The 21340-nt window shown below is 31.1% G+C and overlaps 1 protein-coding gene across 4 annotated transcripts in view; it reads right to left on the bottom strand.

Moving 5' to 3' along the window:
* The window catches only part of LOC145263869 (ATP-citrate synthase-like), a 238639-nt gene that overhangs the window by 35741 nt on the left and 181558 nt on the right, over positions 1 to 21340 (bottom strand). For all 4 annotated transcript variants that reach the window (XM_080120941.1, XM_080120942.1, XM_080120943.1 and 1 more), the window contains 6 exons: positions 19714 to 19766; positions 13697 to 13812; positions 11908 to 12012; positions 7683 to 7774; positions 3351 to 3455; positions 1306 to 1387 (listed from right to left, as the gene is read on the bottom strand). In XM_080120941.1, coding sequence (XP_079977067.1) covers positions 1306 to 1387; positions 3351 to 3455; positions 7683 to 7774; positions 11908 to 12012; positions 13697 to 13812; positions 19714 to 19766 — 553 coding nt within the window. The remainder of the gene's footprint in view (positions 1 to 1305; positions 1388 to 3350; positions 3456 to 7682; positions 7775 to 11907; positions 12013 to 13696; positions 13813 to 19713; positions 19767 to 21340) is intronic.

Genomic DNA, 21340 nt, shown 5'->3' with positions numbered 1-21340 from the left:
CAGTATTGCTTGGGAATGTGGCATGTCGATTCAACGCTATTGTTTGGTGGCATGGCATGTTGATTTGACGATATTGTTCGGGATTGCATGACTAATTTCTTCAAGATCGTGCCGTAATTTGTAATATAAATATATATTTGTTTTGGAACTCTCTCTTCCCTCATGAAATGACAGATAAAATAAATAATCTATGGAAATTGACAAGCGGTGTTTATCAGAAAACTATAATCCATTATATTTTAGATAAGATTTTTGGCAAACCTGGACCCCTGACCTGGCTCCACACTGTAGTAAAGCAATATAAGGTCGGCAGTCAAGTTAACGGGTGTCGAGTTCAGGAGAACCAGACTGAACGGGTTGGAACTGAGAATGTTCGAATGCTGACAGAAATGCATATTTATTTAAATTAGACTATATTTGCTATTTTCATTGTTTTTATACTTCACTGTTAGCAAGTGATAAAACTATATTTAATTGCTGGTAGACCTACACGTGTTACAACAGTACTCCATACATGGGCAAATAGTGGCCTTGTAGACATACAGGATACTTTCAGGCGTAAGTAGCTTTCTAGCATGGTAGAGAGAGCCCACTTTCTTTGCAGTAGCCGCTCAATGTAACTGTTCCAACTCCACACAAAAAAAAAAACATTTTGCTGCTTGTCGGATTTGTCGGGGGTATTTACGTTGAGGGAGTACAAGGGCTTGTAGTTTTTAGAGCATTCACCATTAAAATACTTGTAGAACAGGCAGAGGGATACAACATTACAGACAGAGATTGAAGCTTAGATGACAGTTCAGGACCTATCAGGTTGACAACTCTCTTTTGAACTCTGTCCAGGAGCGAGAGACAAGTAGCAGATGCACCAGCTCAAATGTGACAACAGTACTCCATACATGGGCAAATAGTGGCCTTGTAGACATACAGGATACTTTCAGGCGTAAGTAGCTTTCTAGCATGGTAGGGAGAGCCCACTTTCTTTGCAGTAGCCTTTCAATGTTACTGTTCCAACTCATGTTCCCTGTGAACGTTATGCTGAGGAGTTTGAAAGAAGTACTTTCAGGTAATTTATTTTTAGTCATAGCTATTGGTGGTTGAGAAGGTTGACAATATAACCTCCCACTTTCTTCAGGTGTATCTCTGGAGTATGTGGGAGGTTACGTCACCAGAATCGTGACGAAAATAACATTCAAGTTGAGAACTGTAGTCTGAACAATCCAAATCCATTTTTTAAAAATTATTTAAGCGTGTTAGTTGTTAAATTATTATTTAATTAATGGAAAAAGATAAATCGGAGTTTCTTACTTCGCCCAGCAAGACGAGCATCTTTACGTCTTCAGCCTGTTGGTAGCGCATGATATGATCAGGGAATGTAGTTCCAGGATATCTGGAGAATTGTAAGAGAAAAAAATCTAAATAAAGCAGTAAATACAAGGAGATGTATGGACAATGGAAAAAAAGAAAATGCTGAAAATTGAGATCGATTTCTAACATGGGGACCAAATTAGTTAAATTCCATTGAAATTAGTTTTTTGTGTAAAAATGTTTGAATAAAGTTGAAAAATTGAATTTCAACTAAAAGCAATATCATCTATTTTACTATCATGTCGAAATTAGTAATATATTATTACATTATTACACAAAAGCATTTACTTCCATGATTTCAAGATCAAATGATCTGCCATTATTATTTGTGAACTATAACTTAAACAAGGTAAGTAACTTATAATCGAAAGTTAATTAAATTTAAAATACTCTCAAGCTAGTTGTTGCAGTCAGACGGACTGCAATAACTTGCTATTCGTTTTTTAAATTTTCATTAATAATTAATTTTCTACTTTATTTTTTGTAATTTTTGGATATGTTACTAATGTTCACATGACAATTAAATAGATAGCATTGGTTTTGGTTGAAATTCAATTTTTCAATTTTTGTTATTCCGAACAAGCACCAAATGTTCAAAATCTATTTTGAAGAAATAAAGAGTGCTTGTGCAATGTACAATTAGTAAAAATTATAAAAATGGTCCTGTAGAAGATGTGCTAGAACTATTTTTTATTAAAAAATCGTAGAGACTAACAGTTTAATATTTTCTATTTTGTCAATGACTGATTTCAAGGAAATCAAGGGAGATAAATCAGTGTATCATACTGAATTGGTTGCACAACTCTTCCACATTAAAACATACGATAAAACTCAATAAATTTTATTTTTACTTTTAATTATTTTTCTATTGGATCGTCTTTTGGAATTTTTTTTAGAATTTATACGAATTTCCACATGACTCGTAAGTACGTAATGCTTTCACTTGAAATGCATTTGTTCTAAAACTCTGTATATTGAAAAAAAAAAAAAAAAAAAAAAACATGGCTGCTAGCAAGAGGAAGTAATTCTTTTGATGAAACAAGTCTTCTACTTCCCCCAACTGTATCATGAGAGAAAGTAAAACAAATCAAGCGGCAATGACTATCGATCCCCTCCCTCAGAGTGTTAGGAAGTGATTTATAAAAAGAGAGGAAAAACATATCGGAAGTAAAGTGAATAAAAAGATTGTGCAATCTTATATGAATAAAGCAAGGAAATATGGCATTAATCACATTGACACACCGGTTCCGACTAGATCAACAAAGTTAAGCAATGTTAAACCTGGTCAGTACTAAATGGGTGACCGTTTGGGACTTCCAGGTGCCGTATGTTCTCTCCGTTTATCTCAGCACCGTTTCCAGTCATCGTGGACTTTTTCTTGCCACTGGACTCAAACAATTGGAGATTGCGCAACCCTTGCCTCACAATTACACGCGCAGCCGCCCCTACAGGGGGTATCCTTTGTCTTTTGAGACTGAACGGAGGCATCAAAAGCAAGGGGAAAAAAGAGGAAAAATATGTTGGAAGTTTTTAAAAAAAAACAAAAAACGTCATAACAATAGAAGGAAATAGTTTGTTAGCAAAAAAAATAAGATTATTAAAAAAAACGATGCAGGAACACCGGCCAAACATACTGTGCAGCACATGTTTACACGAGTAGCTAATGTCAAAAAGAAGCTGAAATTGAAATAAATTCCCAAACCTAGCATGTTGTCGATTCCCACAAGTTAAGACAAAAAAAAAAAATTTTAATCAAGAACTTTCATTGCAATATTATTTTTGCCATCATAAACTATAATAGATTTATAGCCAGGGATAAGAATTAATCAAATACCAATCAATTGCTTTATAAAATATACTGAATGTCTTCAAATTCTTTATTTTTGTGTTGGCATGAAAAAGAAATTATAATATTTATTAATATTATCGTAATTCCATTCTCATGCCATGTTTTTGAAACCGAGAATGTGCACATGAGTACATACCTGTCTCCCCCAATGGCGACACCTTCGTACACACCATTTGTGTTGAGAGAAATTATGTTGTTCAGTTCATTTGACATTCCACCGGAACGGGAAACATAGGCCACACTACAAAATAAATTTTTAAATACAACAAAACAAGAATTAATTATTGAGAAATCAGATGTATTCCAATGTGTATCATTTTTTTTGTTGTTGTTGTTAGCAAAATAGATGTCTTCCAATAATAATATTTTTTGTTAGGAAAAAAAAAAAAAAATCCAATGATATTTCTTTTGTTAGCAAAAAAAAAAAAATTCCAATAATTTTTGTCAGGAAAAAAAATTTGCAATGATATTTTTTGTAAACAAAAAAATAGAAATTCTAAAATTATTTTTGTTAGTAAAAAAACAGTTCCAATGATATTTTTTATTATCAACAAAAAAAAAAAATTAAAAACTAAAATTTCAATTACATTTTTTTTGTTAGGAAAAATAAAAATAAATCAAGTGTTCCAATGAAGGTTTTTTTTTTCTAGCAACAAAGATGATATGTTTTCTGTTAAAAAAAAAAAAGATATGCTTCAGTGGTATTTTTTTTTTTTTTAAAGCAAAAACAGAATATGTTCCAATGGCAGATTTAAAAAAAAAATTTTTTAGCAAAAAGATATGCACCATTTTTATTTTCTCCAAAACTGATTCTTATGATTAAGTTTCTGTTTTATCTTTTGGACAAATCACAGACTGTGTAGAAATGTCTGCACTGTTTTGTAGATGAAAGCTTTTTATGAACACAAATAACTCTTGTTCTGTTTGTAGAGAATATGGTCTTCGGGTATAAACTGAACATCTATTTCCTGATTTAAATATGAAACATTTGATCCTTGTCTGCGAAATGGAATTGGTACTATACAAATGGAAAAAGTTCACCTCATTTCCACAATAATTCTCTATAATTAAAACCATCAAACAAGATATTGTGTATGTGTGTTTCTCGACCAAATGTAACTTGTATATATTTGTATAAAGTGTGGCAACATGTAATATTTACAAAGATAACTAATCTCAACTTATTTTCAGGTTTTTTTCAACAATTAAAATCAATTTATATTTTTAAAAAAAATTAACACTAAAAATGCAATTTCATTGATTTATGCGAATTTAATATTTTTCTTTCATATATAGTCTTCTGGTGTAAAATGACATTGATTTCTTGTCTTAAAAATTAAACATTCAATTGATCCTTGTGTCTGAAAGGGACTAATTCTCTATTATTAAAACTATCAAACAAGATCTTGTGTGTGTATTTCTCGCCTAAATGGAACTTGTATAGATTTTACTTTAGGTTGGTATCCTGCCATATCTAGAAAATCTTTTAGATTTTTTGTTCAACAATTAAAATCAATTTTAATAAACATTTAACACTAAAAATCTTATTGGCTATTTAAATTTAATAATTTTTCAAATTCATAAAAAAAAATTAGATAACTACAAAGACATTTTAAGTAAAAACACTACTACCTAATTGCATGTATAGAAATTAATAAAATTTCCAAAAATTATGAAAAATGATAAAGTAAAAAAATAATTACAAAAAAAAAAATTTTAATTAATCAATAATAGATTTAATAATTTAGTTTGTGGTTAATTCCGTTTGATAACTTGACTTATCTCCCTTGTTTTCACTTCACTTTCACTATTTGAAATTAGAAAATGGCAGATTGATAATAGCAATTTTTTTTTTTGAATACTTCTAGCAGATCTTTTATTCAATCATTTTTTTTTAAATGTTTACTAATTTTCATATGTCATAATAGTGTTTTTACTTAAAATGTGTTTTTTATTTGAAATGTTTTTTAGATATTCAATTATGAAACAAATGAGGAGATGAAAGAGGTTGTAATGAGGGTCATTGACACACTCATGCAAAAGGACTTCCATGGCGTCTTCCAGAAGTTGTTGGAATGGAGCAATAAATGCATTCGACTAGAGGAGATTATTTTAAAGGGGACTAGAGTTTCATGTGTGTACTGTCAATAAAAGTGCCTTTTTTTTTTTTTTTTTTTTTTTTAAATTCAATTTTCACCCCAAACAAGGCACAGTGTCAATTTGAAGCAGGGGGCTACTATCAGGGACTTAATTAGCAAGGTCATTATGAAGGGAGATGAGTAGCAAGATGTTTGTTCACATTACACTTGAACTTCTGCAATTCAGTACAGTTGGGAAAGCAGAATCCCGGAAGAGAGTTCCAAAGACCTGCAGTTCTGCGGAAGAAACTATTGGAGTAAAAAGGCTTTCTTGCACCTAGAGATCTCTACTGTAAAGGGATGAGACTTAGTAGCTTGTCGGGTTTGTCGGGGGTAGTTACGTCGGGGAGGTACAAGTGTTTGCAGTTCCTCAGAGCATTCACCATTAAAGTATTTGTAGAACAGGCAGAGGGATGCAACATCTCGTCGATGGGACAGAGGCTGAAGCCTAGATGACAGTTCAGGACCTATCAGGTTGGCGACTCTCTTTCCTATATGAAAAAAAGTCTGGAAACTTATTGAAGGCACCTTGTACAAAAGGAGTCATACTTAGAACGTTGTTATACCACAAAGTAATATACTGTACAACATATTATTTAGAGACCAACTTTTTTTTTATTTGTTGTATCGAAACTAATAAAAAAGTGAAGCTCACATCACAGCTTCCTTAAGTAAATCTTGCATTTTTAATTTTGTTTTTATTTGTTTATTCCAATGGAAAAATTGCTTTCCTTTAACTTCGCCAAAAAAGTTTTCTCCATTTAAGTTTCAAAACTAATTTTTTTAAATCTGTTTTGTAAATAAAAATTGATTGTTGAGAAAAAAACAAACTTATCTGTTGATATGAAAAGTTACCACCTTTTATGACCTGAATTATGATGTAGATGATTAAAAAATATTGTTAATTATGATGTAGATGATTAAAAAATATTGTTAATTATGATGTAGATGATTAAAAAATATTGTTAATTATGATGTAGATGACTAAAAAATATTGTTAATTTTAGTTAGTTTAAAGGGTAATGATACTATGATTTTAAGACATTTTCACTATAATGATTTTTCATGATGAAATTCAATAGTTAAACTACCACTGAGAATTTTTGCATTTCATAAACTTCCTTGATTATTATCCATGGTGCTTAAAAAAGTGTGTTAGGACAACAAACGAAATCCTCCACTCTCCGAGACAGATGGCTGCATACTGAATATAAGCAATGGACAGTTGCAATCTGGACGTATCTGACATCTACCCAGATACTGAACTAATACGTACAAGATGTGTTTGAATCAATTCCCACTTTATTTATGCCGTTATATTCATTTATTTATGACTGAATGAATTAGTTCAACCAGGTCATAAAAGGTCAAATAATATTTTTATATTATCACCTAAAAATAAAAATCAGCAAGATGAATTTATTTTAAATTGAAAATGTTGCCTACCTTAAATTTAAAAAAAAAAAATAGGAGCTGCTTTGTTATAAGAGAAAAGTCAGAAAGTCAAAAAAAAAAAAAAACGAATTAGTTCAACCAGGTCATAAAGGGTTAAAGTAAAAAAAAGGGCCAACATTTTTTTTTTAATTTACTATTAATTGAAATCAAAATTAAGGGAAAACTAATTTTTTTCAAATCGTATTATAAAAAAAAAAAAGTAAACATGATTATTTTTTGGATAATTTTTAATCAATAACTGGGATGATCATTTTTTCCCCAAGTCTTCCACACGGACAACATCAGACAAATACAGCTTGTTAGTGGTATAAGTAGTCAATTCTCCTGTAGGAGATGTCTCCCTGAACTACTTTCGCTTTTTCTCACTCACATACCCCTATTGCAAATTTGTGGCAATGGGCCGACACCATAAGACTTTTTTTCTTTTTTTTCTACCAAAATGGTCATTAAAGTTTTTTTGTTTTTTTTAATGTTTAACATATTTCAAACTGATACAAATTATTGCACAGTATTTTTTAAATTAAATTCAAGTTTTTACTATATTTTTGTTTATTAAATTGTTAGGTACCGTAATTTGTTAGAATAACTTTTTAAATTTAGTAATCAAATAGAAGACTGAATTTTTATTTGATTAAATAATTCGAAATAAGAAAAATTTTTGTTTTAATTTAATTTTAATATGCAATAATATATATCAGTTTGAAATATGTCAAACATAAAAACATTGTTAATGACGTTTTAGGTAGAAAAAAATGTTCACTGATATCAGCCAACTACCATGAATTCGGGATAGGGGCAAGTGAGCAAGAAAAAGTGAAAGAGGTTCAGGGAGACATCTCCTACAGGGGAACCAAGTAGTCAAAGAAATGACTTACCTTCCCGGTCGGTAGAGTTTGGATGAGAGAATGTTGTCTAACATTCCACCGGTGTTACCAATTTTGAAACACCCAGGCATGACACCACCAACCTAAAACACAAAGACAAGAAGAATTTCATTTTTATGCTCGACAAATCAAACACGGGAAGTTTCTAAGTTTTATCCCATGAATAAAGAATCCTTATCTCTCGTCTGTTTTTTTAACTGATAAATTGAATTCTTTTAAAAAAAAAAAAAAAAAAAAAAAAAAGACTACTTTTTTAGTTGTCTACTTTTTTCACTCCAAACAAGGCATATTATTACTGAAGCATAAGAGGTCACTGTGATAGGGGCCAGATTTAGGTGGGGCGAGGGCAATCTAAGTGGGCAGAAAGATGTGTTAATATGTATCCTTTCCAGTTTCAATGTTATATTTCAATTTCCATGTACAGAATCTGGAAACCACATGTAAAAACGCAGTGCTCTACAAGAGAGATTCTGGTTACTGCATTTTATTGCCTATAATAGGTTTTGATACTTATTTAGTATCCCACCCCCCATATTAAAAAAACGCAAGAGAGAAAAACATCTCATGATGTACATACTCATCACGAAATAAAGATATCATATTCTAAAAATAAAAGTGAGAATATGTGTGTGAGGACACTTATCAACAAATTTTGGATCTACAGAGTTGAAATTTGATATGTAGGGTATTCAGAAGTGCAAAATTTTTTAATTGGCTTTCATTTGAGAAAAAGGGCTGCTAAAGGGTCAAAAATTTACAAAATTGGTATGTGGGGGGGGCCATCAGATTTTTATTAACTGTTTCGCAAATGCACATACGCAAATCGTTTACATGACAGATTCCTTATGCTTGGAAAAAGTATGTTTGAAAACACTTTTTTAAGATCATGTCAAGTTGACCTAATAGTTGTCAAACTTGACTCACTGCCAGCTCAAGTATTTTTTTTTTCTTACAAGAAGTGAACTGTTTAGAAAAAGACAATACTCACATGCAAATGTCTTGGTTTCTGTATGAATTAAAATATAATACATATGCATATTTTACGACCGGGCAATGCCAGGTGTCCTAGAAGTATTCTAAAAATCATGTAATTTGATTAGTTTTTTTTCTTTTAACTAAAAAAAAAAAAAAAATCAAATTTTATGACTAAGCGAGACATACTGATTTGATCGACCATAATGTATAAATAAATCGGAGACAACTCAATTCGAACTATTAAGATCAACATAAGTATTATAATGGATACATTTAGTATTTAAATCGGAAATTTTGATTTTTTTTAGTTAAAAAAAGGCTATTTGATCAATTTACGTAATTTCCATGATGAGTACATCTATCAAAGATTTTTCTGTATTTTTTATTTTTTTAAATAAGTGTAATTCTAAACAAGTACCTAGGTTTTTAATGAAAATCAAAGGAAACAATAGGGGTTCTAACCACAGAAATACAGAAAAAAGATCAAGGTGTACACTTTAATTCATGTCTGTCTCCAGACTCAACATCTTAAAACAGCATCTGCGACTAACAAGTTAGTTAGAATATGTGATCGTTCGTGTTCATGAAATATAAATATGTCATCATTCATGTTCATAAAATATAAAAAAGATCTAGGTGTACACGTTTATTTATGTCTGTGTCTCCAGACTCAACATCTTAAAACGGCAACAAGTTGGTTGGCAGATGTCATCGTTCGTTTACATACATGGACTGTGTTATGTTCCTGCCTCTCTATAAGGGGCTGAGCCGTCCAAAGCTAGAATATGCCACATCAATATGGTTACTGTGCTACATGCATGACATTGGAACCATAGAAGTGTTGCAATATTTTGGATGTGTAATGGGGTATGATCCCACACAGTCGGGCAATTCTATTTATAAACGATGCTACTAGGAACTGACGAATCAAATTAATTCATATTCTGCTACCAATCAATCAGAAACAAGAATTGCTCCATAAATATTAAACTTTTTCTGTAGCAATTTTGCATGTTTTTTTTCCGTCTCGACATGGTAAGAATATTTTGCTCTGTGGAACTGTCTACTGCAAACCAGTCACCTCTCAAGACTTGTTTAGAACAACGAACCATCGGAAACTAAACATGGCTTACACTTCTAGAGAAGTGTTGCAGAGACAAAATTAGTACCAGATCTGCGTGATCTGCCCTACGAGGATCAACTGAAGCAACTGGTGTTTCGTTGAATGAGAGGGGATGCCATCCAAGTCTGCAAATATCTGCACGAGGAATACATACTATCGCAAGATGCTTCCTTTGAAACAAGATTGTAGGACCCATGGGTATTCCTCGTGTTTGGATAAGCAGCGATATTGGAAGGGGACAGATGGGTCTGTTCAAACACACTTCTCCCAACGTGCAGAACCAGCTGCCGGAAGAAGTGGTACCTGCAGTCACTCAATATCGTGAAAGCCAAATAAGACAAACATTATAGGAATCATCCACTTTGCTTTGACCACAAATCTAGAGATGATGCGTACTGAGAGACTGTAATGCAATCTCTGGTGTAGAGGCCTGTGTTCCTTCTCGGTGTATTTTAATCGAATACACAATTTCAGAAATGTTTACTTGGCTAAAAAAACAAAAACTTTGAAAATAACAAAGCAAAGTTGAAAGTTGATTTACAAAAAGTTTTTCAATGTCAGAACACGTTCATATTATTTGAAACAAACACCTTAGATATACCTTACTTACCAACTTTCGGACGCATTATAATATAACGAAGTACCAAGGTCTTATTGTACGACACTAAAAGAAATTGGAATCTTAGGAAGATTTCCATCATTACAATAATTATAGAAGCAACCAGACTCATGAAAAAGGAATTTTAAAAACTACCACCTGCCAAATATACCCGGTGAACGAAGTGTAAGAGAGATACAAACAATTAAAAAGTCGGTTAAAATCTTTAAACGATTTCTTGATTGGAATTTTTTTTTTTACAAGGAAGTTTCCACTTATCAAGGCCAAGAGACCACTCAAGGATAAGGATTACCATTATCGTGTAAGGTTATCATTGAGAGAATAGCTCAGTGATTGTTTTTGGTAGGAATTGGGCAGAATTGCACTACTTGATGGGACGGAATAAAAAGAACTTGTTCACATTGGACTTGAAAACGACCATGCTGTAATCAGCTGGGAAGCAAGCCAGTGGAACAGAGTTCCACAGGCAGGTAGTTATAGGAAAGAAACTTTGTTCGGGGAATTTGTGTTTAGAATTAGGCACCAATAGAGAATAGGGGAACTTGTTGGTAGTAGTTGTAGGTTGATTAGCGTTTTTTTTTTTTTTGTGAAAGTTTGGCAGGGGGCGGCGGGGGGGGGGGCATTGAATGAAGCTCACACGAGCACATGCCATGAAAATAACAATAGAGCAGAGACAGGCTTGCAATGTTTCTTCTGCGGGAAAAAAGTTGCAGGTAGGAAAAAAAGGGCATTACCTACTAGGTTTCAGAGTGTGTTTTGAAACCTGTCAAGACAGGATAGGACAGGATAGGATACTCTGTGCAGTACTCTATTTTAGAGCATATTTGACTCTTATAAATCTGGCATTCGGTAAATCCCCCATACCCATCTAAAACAAAATAAAAAAAGTGAGGTATATATATCTAGTTACCAGCCTCAGACACATTGCTAGGTATGTCCTCAGTCATGAATCTCTATGCAGTAATAAGCACATGCAAGTTATTGCTTTTAATACGTATTACCAGGTATGTCTAATTACCACCACTCTCTGAAAATCAGAACACAATGGCTAAACATCCGGCTCATGTATTTTTTTTTTTTTTTTTTTTAAAAAAGCTAAATATTTTAGTGATATTGAGATTTTAATTGGTAATATGGTATTTATGCGAGAACATATTCACATAGTCATTTATTACCATTTTTAAATTCTAGAATAATTTGTATTATTATATGCACAATGAAATATTATGACAGATAAAGCTTCACACATTTATTTACATCCCTCCCCACAAGTGCAGAATTAGTCGCAGGGTAGGACACTCTAGATTTAGGCAAAAATTTAAACTGTCTCAGTTTAAAAGGATTTCTCCTTCACTAACCGAGACAGAGAAAAGACACTATACTTTATTCCTAACCAAACGCCAGTTTTTAAATAAACCCCCTTTCTCATAAACTGAAACTTCCATTACCTGAAGTAATAAGTGTCGCCATTTTTTTTTTTTTAATTTTGTGTTACTTACGGTGGCTGGTCCAATAATAGAGACGCCCTTTTTGTTGGCTTCCTGAATGAGATGTCGTGTCAGATTTTCAGGGATCCCTTCAGCAATGATTGCGATGCAACGGATCTGAAAAAATTTTTAATATAAATTTGTAAAAAAAATAAAATGTCTGCAATTGAAGCACAAATAATCCTCTACATACAAAACGGTTTTAACATTTGGTTGTTTTTTTTATTTTTTTTATTTTTTTTTTTTTTTTTACAGCATAACCATTTTTGGGTTATTAATGCTAAGTCCAGTCATTCTGGAAAAAAGATTTTATGCTTCAGGTTCTTTATATCTTCAAATATTTATTCATGGTGTTTGGTTTGATTGTTTTGTAGAGAAATTTTTTTTTTTTTTTTTTTGCTTAGAACATGATTGAGTTCTGCAAAGGGAAAGAAAAGAATTACATCAATGTTTGGTGCATTTATGTCAGGAATCTGATATCTTAAGATGGTCTGATTTGGTAATGCCAGAAATATTAAAATATAATTCACAGAAATCAATCAAAATTGAAAAATCTGTATTTCATTTTTTTAATATTTAAAGCAAGTATGCTTATATATATATATATATATACACCATATATTTTGGTATATAAAGCGACTGTCAGATAAGATGAGGTACAAAATTGGAGCAAATTTTAATAAATTTATCATATATCGGTTGTATAAGACAACTATTAAATCATGAAACCATGTTCGTTTCGCTTAGGCTAGAGATTGCAACAGCCGGTATCTTATGAAATATTAGTTTTTAAAGATGATTTTTTTTTTTACTTTAAAAGTCGTCCTATATGCTGAAATATACAGTATATAATTTTTTTTTTTTTTTTTTTTTTTTACTTATGATTTTATTTAAATCATAAGTAAAAAAAAAAAAAAAAAAAAAAAAAAATTATATTGCATTTTTACTGGAGTTTAAAATAATTTTTTTAAATTTGCCAAATTAAAAATATTTTAATATTTTCTCAAAGCAAAAATTTAAATTTTAGATAATTTTTTCAAATAAAAAAAAAAAAACGAAAAAGCAAATATTCTCAAATAAGGTCACAGAAAAGTAAAAACTATAATTTTCCCATGAAATCATAAAAAAGTTTATATTTACTGAATTAAAAGTAAAAAAAAGGGATCGATTGTATACGAGGCATCCCAAAAATATACGGAATAATCACATTGACACACCGGTTCCCGTCAGATCACCGAAGTTAAGTAACGTTCAGCCTGGTCATTGCTAAAATGAGTGACCAATTTGGAAATTTGGAGGACGTCAACACCTCGCTGCAAGAAATTGCAAAAACCTAACGTCGTCATCTCCCCTGACAGGGATATACATACGACTGGGGACAGTTTATAAATATAAATGATAGCAAAAATATAAATGTACGCATTTGTTTTGTTTATGATTCAACTCAAAGTAAAAACTTCAAAGATGCGTCCTTTTAATCATTTTTCAGACTGGGGTGCCTTATGTACAATTGATCCTTAAAATGATTTTTTCATTTTTGAAACTCAAATTTAAAAATACTAGAAAAATTTTTTAAAAGCATGTTAAATAAAATTATAAAATTTTTTATGTATTTAAATTTTTCAATTCCAGTTTAAAAAAGTTGAGTGATTGATTGAAAATTAATTTTTTAATAAAAAAAAAAAAAAAAATCAAAATTAGAAATAAAATCAGAAATTGTGTCAAATAAAATTTGTTTTTTATTAAATTGAAAAAAAAAAAAGAAAGTTTTAAACCAAAATTACTGAAATTTTTTTTTTACCTGAGGATAGTTTAAAGTTTCAATTGTACTTTCATAAGCCGACCTCAAAGAGGCGAAATTGACCAGAACATCAGCCTGCGGGTGTTTCTTCATGGCATCGGCCATGTTCTTATAAACTACAAAAAATAAAAAATCATTGCTTCTATAACATAACAATGAAAAAACATTGGGGGCAGCGTTCTTCGGATCAAAACAGCTGATACATTTGAAATAATTTATCTCTTGTTTTTTGGCGATGGATTTTAATTGCAGACATTCAAGACATCAAAGAAAAAAAAAAAAGAAAACATGGCTATTTTTAGAACACATAAAACCTCAAAATGAATACAATTAAAATAGTAATTGTCTGTATTTTTGAGACGAGGTGTTTTCATTGATTGAGATTGTCGGACTGACTTCCTCATCTTGGTTGTTATAGTCACAACGTTTCGGCCGTTTTGTCCCAGAGCCTAGCTGGAATCCGAACACGGTACCCCCGTAATAATAATAAAGGGTTGGGTTCGAGACTCCTAACAAACGGTTCCCCAGTTCGATACAAAACACCTGATGAAGGCCGGAAGGCAAAACGGCCGAAACGTTGTGACTATAACAACCAAGATGAGGAAGTCAGTCCGACAATCTCAATCTACAATTAAAATGTTGAAAATTTAAGTAAAGAAGAAATTAAAAAACAAAACCAATAGTACCTACGTACGAGGGGCGTGCAATAAGTAATACCCCTGACCCACTTCCAGTTGTCTGATCTAGCTGAAAATTTTGCATGTGCAATGATTTATATCTCTATGGGTTATATGGCAAATTACAGCTCTGAACTAATTGTGGTTTCTGCTTTACAGGTGTTTCAACTGAGTCAGGTGTGAAATGGAGCCTGTTGAATGTCGAGCAGTGATCCAGTTTTTGTATTTGAAAGGACGCACACCACAGGAGACTTTTGAAGAAATGAAAGAAACTTATGGTGATAATGCCCCATCATATGACCTTGTAAAACGCTGGCATCGTGAATTCAAACATAGCCGAAAGTCTGTGGAAACAGCTCCCAGACCTGGTCGCTCCCTCTCCTTTTGCCATTTATGAAGCATCTGTCCATCAAGTTGAGGCTGCCATTTTGGAAGATCGGCGCATTACTATTCATCAAATAGCTCAAGATGTCAAGATTTGTACAGGGTCTGTGGAAACTATCATTCATGACCATTTGCATATGCATAAGGTCTGCCAGATGGATTCCCAGGTTGCTCACACCATTCCAGAAGCGAGAACGCGTCGAGTGCTCAAGGATGAATTTGGAGATGTGCCAAGAAGATGAGTCAAAGTTTTTCAAAAGACTGATTACACAGGATGATGCAGAGACCAAAGCCCAGTCAATGCAGTGAAAGCACTTGGACTCACCACCTCCAAAGAAGGCAAGGGTGCAGCCCTCCGCTGGTAAGGTCATGCTCAGTCTTCTGGGACCTGGACGGAGTAGTGATGATAGATTTCCTGGCAAAGGGTACCACAATTACAGGAGCCTATTATGCTTCACTTTTGAGGAAATTAAGGGAAGCTATCAAAATCAAGAGGCGGGACAAGATCAGCAAAGGTACCCTCCTCCTGCAGGACAACGCTCCGGTCCACAACTCGCATGTCGCCAGATCAGAAGCACGGGCGTGTGGTTATGAAATGCATTCCCCATCCTCCCTACTCTACTGACCTTGCACCCTCTGACTTTCACCTCTTCTCATCCATGAACTTGTTTTTGAAAGGAAAGCGCTTCCCAGATGATGCCGCCTTGATTTCTGAAGTCACGTTGTGGTTGAAGGACCAATCTGGGGTGTTCTATGAAAACGGTCTCCAGAGCTGCATCAAACGATGGGAGAAATGCATAACTGTGGGTGGTTCCTATGTAGAGAAAGACTAATAACTGTGCCAAGTTTTGTTGCTCTACTGCTATGGGAAGTGGGTCAGGGCATTACTTATTGCACGTCCCTCGTAATTGTCATGTTGCAAGTAGTAGCACATCCAAAAATGATGAAAAAAGATAAGGTAGAAAAATAATTATCCATGAAAAACAGTTCCGATAAGAGAACATGCTGGGTCGGACAAATTAGGTCATGTGATGTAAGCAAAAGGGGAAGTAACTCAGTTGAAAGACAGAATTTATTCAGAAAACAAAAATAAGCATAACGTGTACATAATTTGTGAATTTTTTTTTTTAAATAACTTTTTAAACGGTTTGAATTTTTAATTTGTCTTATAAAAAGAAATAACTGATTGAATTTTTAAGAAATTGAAAACTTAATTACCTCCCCTGTTAACTCTCTAATTCAAATCGGTAGATTTTGAAACTAAATCACTAGATTTTACAAATGTATTTTTACACAAATTATTTTTTTACCTTATTGTTTTCTATATTTTTGGATATGCTACTATTTGTGACATGACAATTATGTAGGTATCGTTTGTTTTAATTGAAATTCAATATTTTCTTTGTTATTATAACATAGAAGTACCAAAAAATAATTATCAGGTTTTGGGGGTGCTACAAATGGTTTGGATTCTAAGGAGGGTTTGCTAGCGAAGACTGGTTCAAAAAGTGAAAGGCTACCAAATATTTATCAAAGCAATTCGGTGAAAATAAATTGCAAATAAAATAAATTTTTAAGCAATGTAAAGTCACACATTTTAGAAAACATTTTTTTTAATGAATTTAAATAAAAAAATTTGAAAATCTAAAAATGTTGTGAAATGAAAAATCATTCTTATTTACATTTTTTTTTTGGTGTTATTAAATTCCAAATTTTTGCCAATAACCAGGCTTTATCATTTAAAAAATTATGAAGAAAAAAAAAACACTTAAATCGGACTGACTCTCCTTGATAAAGCCAGGTTATTGGTGAAAATTCGGAATTTAATAACACACAAAAAGAAAAAGTAAATAAAAATGATTTTTCATTTCACAACAGTTTCAGGTTTTCAAATTTTCTTATTTAAATTCAAAATAAAATTCTGTTAAAATTAGCATTCTAAGATAATCCATAATGGATAAACAAATTTAACAAAATCGACTTTTTTTTTTTTTTTTTTTTTTTTACATAGGCATCACCACATTATCAAGGCCCAGAGGCCACTCAAGGATAAGGGTTAAAGAGTGTACAGTAGAAATTGGACAATATAGTAATCATTAGTAATGAAAATTTGATAAATTTGATAACTTATATGGAACGGCTCATCAAGAACTTATTTACTTTAGACTTGAACACAACCATATTGTAGTCAGCCGGAAAGCAGGAAAACGGAAGACAATTCCACAGGCGTGCAGTTCTAAGAAAGAAGCTTTGTTCATGGAATCTACGTTTAGGTTTAGGCACAGATAAAGAGTGGGGGAAATTATTGATAGTGTTTACAGCTAGACGAGTGTTTCTTGTGAAAGTTTGGCGAGGGGGGACCATAGATTGAAGCTCAGTTGAACACTTTCCATGAAAATAACGATACATCAGAGACAAACTCGCAACATCTCTTCTGTGAGATAGAGGTTGCAAGGAGGAGAAAAGGACATCTCCTACGAGGCTACGAAGTCTATTTTGAACTCTATCAAGGCAGGACAAGTCCTTTCTAGCAGCTCCTGCCCAGATGTGGCAACAGTATTCCATCCTTGGACGTACCTGGCTCTTATATAGATAGACTTACCAAATGCAATTAATTTATAATTAACTTAAGGAATTGGTGCTTGTGTAGATGAGTGATCTTTTAAACCAACGTATTTCAGATGAAAACATTACGTACTTATGTGTCATGTCCAAATAAGTATAAATTACAAAGATTACAAAAAAAATGATCCAGTAGAAGACATGCTAGATGTATTTTTAACAAAAAATCATCGATAATTACGTTATGAGGCTGTGTTTGAAAACCAAAGACCCTTAATTCAAGTGAAATAAGTCAGTTTGTCATACTGAATTGGTCGCACAACTAAAATATAAAATACGATAATTTGATAGATTCTATTTTTATTTGTAATTATTTTTCTATTGGATCAATTTTCATAATTTTTAAAATTTATACTAATATCGACATGGCTCATAAGTAGGTCATAATGTTTTCACCTGAAATGCATTGGTTTGAAAGATCATTAACCTACACACAAAACTTTTTTTTTTTTAAAACACTGTGGCACCAATCCTAAGGCTGGTTTAATTAGCTTCCTCCAAAGAGGAAGTGTCATGAGAGTATGAAATTCACAAGCGGTCACCAGTGGCATGTATATTCCCATTAGGAGAGATGAGGACGTTAGGTTTTTGCAGCTCTTCAGAGGTGTCAATGTCCCCTACATACAGCGCCTGGTATTCCCAAATTGTTCACCCATCTGATACTGACCAGGCTCGATGTTGCTCAACTTCAGTGATCTAGCGAGAACTGGTCTGTCAATGTGATTCTGCCATATCACGACAAAGTGTCAATGTGACTATGTCGTATCGTGATAGAATTAAAAAAAAGGGAGATAACTGAGATTATAGAAAGATACTCTTAATATGGGAAGAGGCAGGGGGGGGCAAGGGAGATAACTTCAAACTGAGATTATAGAAAGATACTCTTAATATGGGAAGAGGCGGGGGGGGTAGGCAAGGGAGATAACTTCAAACTGAGATTATCGAAAGATACTCTTAATATGGGAAGAGGCGGAGGGGGGCACTGGAGAAACTCAAAATCACTTGAAAATAATTTATCTCTACAATTATATAAATGCAACTTTGTCTCTGTGTGTGCGAGTTCGTTCCTTATAGACTCCGAAACAGCTGAACAGATTTGCTTTAAAATTTACAGAACTTTAGTGTATAAATCTGAGAGTGATCTTAGTTAAGTTTTGTCTCAGAATACCCCTGATAATTACCGTTAGTCAAAACCGTTATTTTAATTTATCTATCATCAGTAAAGCCATTTTTGTTAGCAACAATGATAGAAAAATGAGCCATGAAAATTCTACTCTGGGCAAGTTAAGTGGGGGTGGGGTGGGGGTTGTATGATGTGATTCTGTAGGTTCAAACTTTGCACGTAAATTTCTAAATTTTTTTTTTCCATTAACTGCAAAGAAGTTTTTAAGACTTGAAAATTTACATCTTTTTTTAGTTTTTTTTTTTTTTTTTGGATCTGTAAGTTCAAACCCGCACGTAAATTTCTTTGTTTTTTTTTCGTTAACAGAAAAGAAGTTTATATGAAATAATTTTATAAGAGAAACAGTAGATTCTCTAGAGTGCAATGTAGAATAACATATATCTTGGACTGTTACTGCATGGAGGCATGTGTAGCTTCCTCCTGGACGACTTCAAAGATTTTGATGACAATAAAAACATAAGAGTGTAAAATATTTGTTGATCATCATTCAATCCTGGGCAACGTCTGGTTTCCCTACTAGTTTTATATAAATAAAGCTACTTGATTAATTTACATGATTTTTAGAATATGATATTTTCTTTCCATCGTGGTTGTATACATGAGATTTCTTTTTCTTTTTTTTATACAGGAGGAATTCTAGACAAGAACCATTTTTTATTTCTTTGAATAATAAGATTTGTTTCAAATAATTTGATCTAATAATTATTGCTTTTATTAAGGTCAATTAACATTTACCAAAGACAACATTTCTTAAGATTTTTTATGTAAAACCTGCATTTTTAGTTATACACTAAAATTTGGCATCTGGACCAATAGCAAATAAAATGGCAAAAATTTCCAATTTCCAACAAACTTTGAATGGTCAAAAACCGATGGATAATTGAGCTACCAAAATAAATTTGGTATCATTGCTAACGTTTTGTAAAGTTTTGCATGCCCACATTAAAGGGTTTTAGATAAAATGAAAATAAAGTTTTGTTTGAGATACTTAGTTGAAAATTTAATTGAAAATAATACAATACAAAGTTTTTTTTCCAGAAAGTCTTGACAGCCAAAGCAACTGCCTGATTTTAACTAATGGATTTCCCCAGCACTGCACATTTAGTCGCTGGAATAAAAATGGAGTCAAATGAGAAGAAAGAGAAACGCACCTGGGATAAGGATCTCCTTGTGTCCCCAATAGAACTTTTGACGATGGTCACCACTGAAACAAAAAAGGTGAAGAATTGAAAACAGAGTCAGACCAAACTATGCACATGCAATAAAGAGATAAAATCAGAATGAAGAGATTTTCCTTCCTTCATTTTGTTTATTTAAATATTGTTTTTTTTTTTTACTTATACATATAATTTTTTTTTTTTTACTTATTATACATATAAATTTTTTTTTTTTTACTTATTATACATATAAATTTTTTTTTTTTACTTATTATACATATAAATTTTTTTTTTACTTATTAGACATATAAATGTTTTTTTACTTATTAGACATATAAATGTTTTTTTACTTATTAGACATATAAATTTTATTTTTACTTATTATACATATAAGTTTGTTTTTTACTTATTATACATATAAATTTTTTTTTTACTTATTATACATATAAGTTTGTTTTTTTACTTATTATATCTATAAGTTTGTTTTTTTACTTATTATACATATAAGTTTGTTTTTTTACTTATTATACATATAAGTTTGTTTTTTTACTTATTATACATATAAGTTTGTTTTTTTACTTATTATACATATAAGTTTGTTTTTTTACTTATTATACATATAAATTTTTTTTTTTACTTATTATACATATAATTTTTTTTTACTTATTATACATATAAGTTTGTTTTTTTACTTATTATACATATAAGTTTGTTTTTTTACTTATTATACATATAAGTTTGTTTTTTTACTTATTATACATATAAGTTTGTTTTTTTACTTATTATACATATAAGTTTGTTTTTTTACTTATTATACATATAAGTTTGTTTTTTTACTTATTAGACATAAGTTTGTTTTTTTACTTATTATACATATAAATTTTTTTTTTACTTATTATACATATAAGTTTGTTTTTTAACTTATTATACATATAAGTTTGTTTTTTTACTTATTATACATATAAATTTTTTTTTACTTATTATACATATAAGTTTGTTTTTTTACTTATTATACATATAAGTTTGTTTTTTTACTTATTATACATATAAATTTTTTTTTTACTTATTAGACATATAAGTTTGTTTTTTTACTTATTATACATATAAGTTTGTTTTTTTACTTATTATACATATAAGTTTGTTTTTTACTTATTATACATATAAGTTTGTTTTTTTACTTATTATACATATAAATTTTTTTTTTTACTTATACATATAAATTTTTTTTTTACTTATTATACATATAAATTTTATTTTTTTACTTATTATACATATAAATTTTTTTTTTACTTATACATATAAATTTTTTTTTTTACTTATTAGACATATAAGTTTGTTTTTTTACTTATACATATAAGTTTGTTTTTTTACTTATTATACATATAAGTTTGTTTTTTTACTTATTATACATATAAGTTTGTTTTTTTACTTATTATACATATAAGTTTGTTTTTTTACTTATTATACATATAAATTTTTTTTTTACTTATTAGACATATAAGTTTGTTTTAACTTATTAGACATATAAGTTTGTTTTTTTACTTATTAGACATATAAATTTTTTTTTTACTTATTATACATATAAGTTTTTTTTTACTTATTATACATATAAGTTTTTTTT

Source organism: Euprymna scolopes, chromosome 39, assembly GCF_053919585.1.
Source record: "Euprymna scolopes isolate OS-2025 chromosome 39, ASM5391958v1, whole genome shotgun sequence".
Lineage (NCBI taxonomy): Eukaryota > Metazoa > Mollusca > Cephalopoda > Sepiida > Sepiolidae > Euprymna > Euprymna scolopes.
This window is presented reverse-complemented; position numbering and strand designations above follow the sequence as displayed.